The 5,200-nt window shown below is 34.8% G+C and overlaps 1 protein-coding gene across 1 annotated transcript; it reads left to right on the top strand.

Moving 5' to 3' along the window:
- Nucleotides 1–3,717: 3,717 nt before the first annotated feature.
- On the top strand, nt 3,718–4,499 carry LOC131629093 (uncharacterized). Its single transcript, XM_058899894.1, has one exon. The coding sequence runs from the start codon at nt 3,853–3,855 to the stop codon at nt 4,216–4,218; it is 366 nt and encodes a 121-aa protein (XP_058755877.1). The 5' UTR covers nt 3,718–3,852; the 3' UTR covers nt 4,219–4,499.
- Nucleotides 4,500–5,200: the final 701 nt, after the last annotated feature.

The raw sequence follows: 5,200 nt of genomic DNA on the forward strand, positions 1-5,200 counted from the left end.
TAAAAACAAATAGTCTACGTTTCAAAATACCATGCCCATCAAATTATAAACAGACACAAAGGAAAAATTGATGAAGATGAAACCAAAAACAATATATCAAAAGCTAAAATATTTTTTTTTATAAACAATGGATTAAATTATCACCACCAGAAGTGCACCAGAGATTGATTAAGATGAAACTAAAAACAATACATCCAAAGCTAAAATAATTGAATTTGCAGTGTATGGATGAAAGGGTCATTGTGGTTGGAGTTGTTTGCATAAACCAAGATATATTTACTAAAGAATCTGCTCATAACCAAACCAGAAATTTCATTTGCAATTACAAGTTCTACTAAATAGTGGGAAGATTTTACCTGAACAGAAGCAGCAAGAAGATGTTGATTTTGACCAAGAAAACCCTAAAATCCCACCCACAGAACGGCGGCGGCAGCGGCGGCGGCGACGGTGGCCTGAAGGTGAGAAGACGACGGAGAGTGGTTGAGACGGACGGTGAGTGGTTCAGACGTGAGGGTGAGTGGTTTAGAGGGTGAGTGGTTTAGACGGAAGAACAGTAATAGCGTGAGAGGAAGAAGAAGAACTTTCAGAATGTTTCTGGAAATTAAAATAAAAGAGCGTGTTTTAGTTTTAAAAATATTTAATGAGGGCTACAAGAGCGCTTTTCAGAAGCGCTTTCATAGGCCACTCTATACCAGCGCTTTCTCTTTAAAAGCGCTTTCGTAACCCCCCCCTTTAAGAGCGCTTTCAAAAGCGCTTTCATATCCACCCCCTATAAGACCCCTATAAGAGCGCTTTTGAAAAGCGCTGTCATACCCCACCCTTTAAGAGCGCTTTTGGAAAGCGCTTTCATACCCACCTCCTATAAGAGCGCTTTTGAAAAGCGCTTTCATTGCCCCCCCTTTAAGAGCGCTTTTCTAGCGTGTTTTTTTATTTTGTTTTTAACCAAACCTACGAAAGCGCTTTTGTGAATAAGCGCTGTTGTAGGTGCGCTTTTAAAAGCCAATTTTGGCGTAGTGTTTATTAATTTATATGCTACTGGTCATGTCATTCTATTCCCTAAACATACAATTTCTATTTTCTTTTAATATGCTACTGAGTCATTGTTTTACCACACCATAAACCTATTATTACAATTAATAAAATAAAGTGAAATTGGAATGGGACAAGAGAACAAATAGCAAAGAAAATGCATAACGTAACACACATAACACATATAAAAGCATGTCGTCTGTCACTCGGAAATGGGTGCCAATCTCATAGTTTCCGAATGTCATAGTGGCGTGGTTCATATAATTCAACAGCATTTCATTTTCAATTTCAACACAGCAATAGCAATATCAACGGTAACAGATAAAAATCTATCCCCTAACCCCAACATACAATTGTTCACGAGCCCCATTATAGGAAGAGAACCCCACCCTTACCTTATTCAATGTGAAGTCTTCGATTCACACTTCCGATTGGGCACCATAGATGGAAGTTTCTAAGCTTTATTCATCTTCTCCAAGACTTGCCTCCTTCTCTCCACAACTTGATTTTCCCCAAATGACAACACTACTCTTCTATCTCTAAAACCCTAATTTTATTCTTTGCAATTGGGCTTAGCCTTCACACTATTTTTCACAAACCAACTTAGGCCCAATAAGATAATTAATTCGAAATAACTAATATATCACTTTTAATAATATTCCGTCGATATAATAATTTCGACTTGTAAATAATATTATTTTTAATATTATTCTTCGACTGTCCGACTAAAATCCGACTTTTAATTTAATAAATTCAAATACGCTTCTTAAAATAACACCGACAATCCAAATTCGACCAATATACCATATTTCCGGTAAAATCTTAATTACTCCGAAAATTCCCAAAACTTCAAATATTATTCCAATAATATTTCTAATACTGAAAATATCAAAACTCTTGATTAAATATCAATCCGCTATCCCGAACTAATACCGACTAAATCGTCTCAAAATATGAAAACTTCACTAAACACTCCGAACGTCTAGATTAAGCGAATAATCGAATTTCCGAGCGTTACACGAATCATCATTTATCGGCACAGGAAGTAGAACCTCCCCAACTGTATCATAGGCATTGTTTAGAGTCGTAGTCGCAACATTGACGTTGCGTGCGATGGCTGAGCGAAATGCTTTTTTTGGTTCCATGATAATAGGAACTAGATCTGTAATCTTTGAGGAAGAGACCATGCTTTTAAAAATGAAATATTAGTGATCTAAAAGAGAAAAAAATCAACATTCTGGAATCTCGGTTAAGCGATGGTGGTTCTTCGTGAAAATCAAAAGTCGATTCTCATGGATGGCGTTACTATTTTGAATTGGAACAAAAAATTGGTAGAGATCGAATGAAACATAGCTTCGGTGCGGTGGAGTGAACTTCCCATACAACATAGCAAGGGGTGGATCTACAAGATTAACACTCTAACGCCTAAGTCATTGAATGAGTGAAAAGTAGTATACATGTATGATTGAGAGAGTACCATAAATGACACATGTTAGACTTTATGTGGTACGAACGACTAAACCATTCCCGTGAGATACAACACGTTATACTGTTTGCTGTCTAATTAGATTTAACGATGAACAATACGCTGGAGGCCAAAATCACATATCACCGTCCAAGGTGAAGTTCTAACCGTTGCGCGTACCTTTCCGTAGGAAACTTGTTATTGGACATTCCTTATCGGTCCTGACAAAATGTCCAAAACAAGACATAAACGTACACATATGATAATTTAATAAGAATTTAATTGATATGCATTGATGGCATAAATATTTATTTAAAATATTTAATTATTTTTAAATAATACATTTAAATAATTATAATATATTTATTGTATAAGTTTTTATATCAATAATGCATAACAATTAAACTCACTTAAAAATAGCTATAGAAATAAAGGATATCTCAATCCACCCCTTGATTCTCATAGGCACTTGACGAAATATATACAACAGGAAACACATTTTTTTTGTTCAAAATTTAGTTTTTTCTGGAGGTGTATCTACGGAAGTAGTTTAAAAACGTAATCGTTGAAAAAATCTCATAATAATTCACTTAAAAAAAGTTCCGCAGATACACCTTCAAAACAAATTAGGAAATTTCCATGATAGTTTAGTTAAAAGAAGATTCCATAGATACATCTACGGAATAATTAAAAAATTTTATAATAATTTAGTTAAGAGAAGATTTCATAGATACACATACGAAACAAATAAGCATTAAGTAAAAAAAATATTCTTTCATAGATACATTTTCGAAAACAAAAAATATTTTTAGAAACGCGTGTGAGAAGCCCGAAAAAGAGATTTCCTAGAAATATACACTAATGTAATTTTCGCTCTCATTTTAACTACACTATATTTACACTAATTTTGTTATTACATGTAAAAGATAAGATGAAAAAAACTTATAAATAAGGCCAAGTAAGTAAAAGGAAGAGAATAAATAAAAGTTAAAAAAAAAAAGAGAAATACAAGAATAAAAGATAAGATAGAGAATCCATTTTTATTAATTTTACTAATAAAAACCAAAAGTAAACAGTAAAAATAAAAACACGAAATAAAAACACCAAATAAAAAGCCAAAAAATACAATAAAAGAAGTCAAGAATCAAGATCCCGCCTCTATCCCTATTTTTGTTTTGTTTTGAAACCCTCACCCAAAAACCTCACTACCCCGCTCTCACAACTTTCCCGCCTCTCTCTTCCTCCTTAAATAAAATCCCTATTTCCCATTCCCATCTCTCTCTCTCTCTCTCTCTCTCTCTCTCTCTCTCTCTCTCTCTCTCTCTCATCAATTTCCACTCTCTCTCCTCTCCACCACCATGAAGCAACGAACCAGACCTACCTTACCTCACCACTTCCACAAATTCCTCAAACCAGGAGCCCTCGCTCGAATCCGCGACTCCAAAATCACAGCCAGATCTCATCGTCTCAACTCCCTCTCTCAGATCTCAATCTACCGTCCTCCGTCCTCACCGCCGCCGCCGTCTTCCACCGATCAGCCTCAACCTAACTCCTCCGAGGGGTTTCCGTTCTTCGCTTCCGCGATCTACGGTCCTCGGTGTCCGCAGAGGAAGAAACTCGTCGCTGCCAAGTCGGTTTTCTTTGTTCCTGGTAGTCCGGCTGCTGACTCCGTGGATCTTGTTGCGGACTCGTTTGGTGGCGGCGATATTATCGCTGCTAATTGATTGCTCTTTTGTTTAAATATGGAGAGTTTAGATTTTTAGATTTGTAGATTTAGCGTGGTTTTCGGTTTTTTCGTTCGATTATGTGAAAAAAAAATACTCTCATAGAATATGAATTAATAAAGGTGCATTCAATTTTCAATTTCGATTTTGTTCTGGTGTTTAGATTGTGGCTGCGTTAATTTCGCAGTAATTATTGTTAGATTTGAATGCTCGCTGGATTCTCTGATATAATGATTCTTAATTATTAATGCAAAATTTTGCCTCTGTTTAATTCTTTATTAATACTGGCTTGTTTTATAACCGTGTTTGATTATTTGATTAAGGATTAATTTACCTTCAATATGCGTTTTTTAATTGAATCAAACATTGAAGCGGCAAAACCTATTTGTAATTGTCGAATTGCTTTGAACTCTTCAATCTAAGATGATGAAACTGTGATTGAACAGTTCAAATATCTGAAGTGTGAAGTGAAGTGTGTATGCGAATTGTTTGGGTTTGGATTAGGGTTTTAAACATTGATTGGGAATTTAATTTTGTGATGTTAACCTAATGATTATTTGACTAATTGTATTTAGGTTACATTATAAAACCCATTTATGCTGAATTTATTGTGTTCTTGTTTCAATTGGTAGTAACTAGTAACTGTTGCATTGGTTTATTGTTTTGAATTTGTGATGTTGGTGAGTTATTTTAGTAATCATTCTGTTTGTAATGTTGTCAACTAGTAATTGATTACATGATTTCACACATTTTTGCTTGTTCTAGCATGCTTGTTTTCCAAATTATGTCATGTTTAGGTGTGAATTTAGTATCATTATTAACAAGTAATGATTCTGTTTGTAATGCTGCCGACAAATTGATTACATGATTTCACACAATTCCTACTGTTCTAGCTTGTTTGTTTTCCAAATTATGTCCTTTTTCAGTATTGTTATTAATGATAATTTCCTCAAGAAGATGTTGTTTCTGTCACGAGAGTTCC

The sequence above is a fragment of the Vicia villosa genome, unplaced genomic scaffold, assembly GCF_029867415.1.
Source record: "Vicia villosa cultivar HV-30 ecotype Madison, WI unplaced genomic scaffold, Vvil1.0 ctg.000506F_1_1, whole genome shotgun sequence".
Classification (NCBI taxonomy): domain Eukaryota; kingdom Viridiplantae; phylum Streptophyta; class Magnoliopsida; order Fabales; family Fabaceae; genus Vicia; species Vicia villosa.

Excerpts from the sequence above, each read along its gene's own strand:
- LOC131629093 (XM_058899894.1), top strand. The coding sequence starts at position 3,853 with ATGAAGCAACGAACCAGACCTACCTTACCTCACCACTTCCACAAATTC.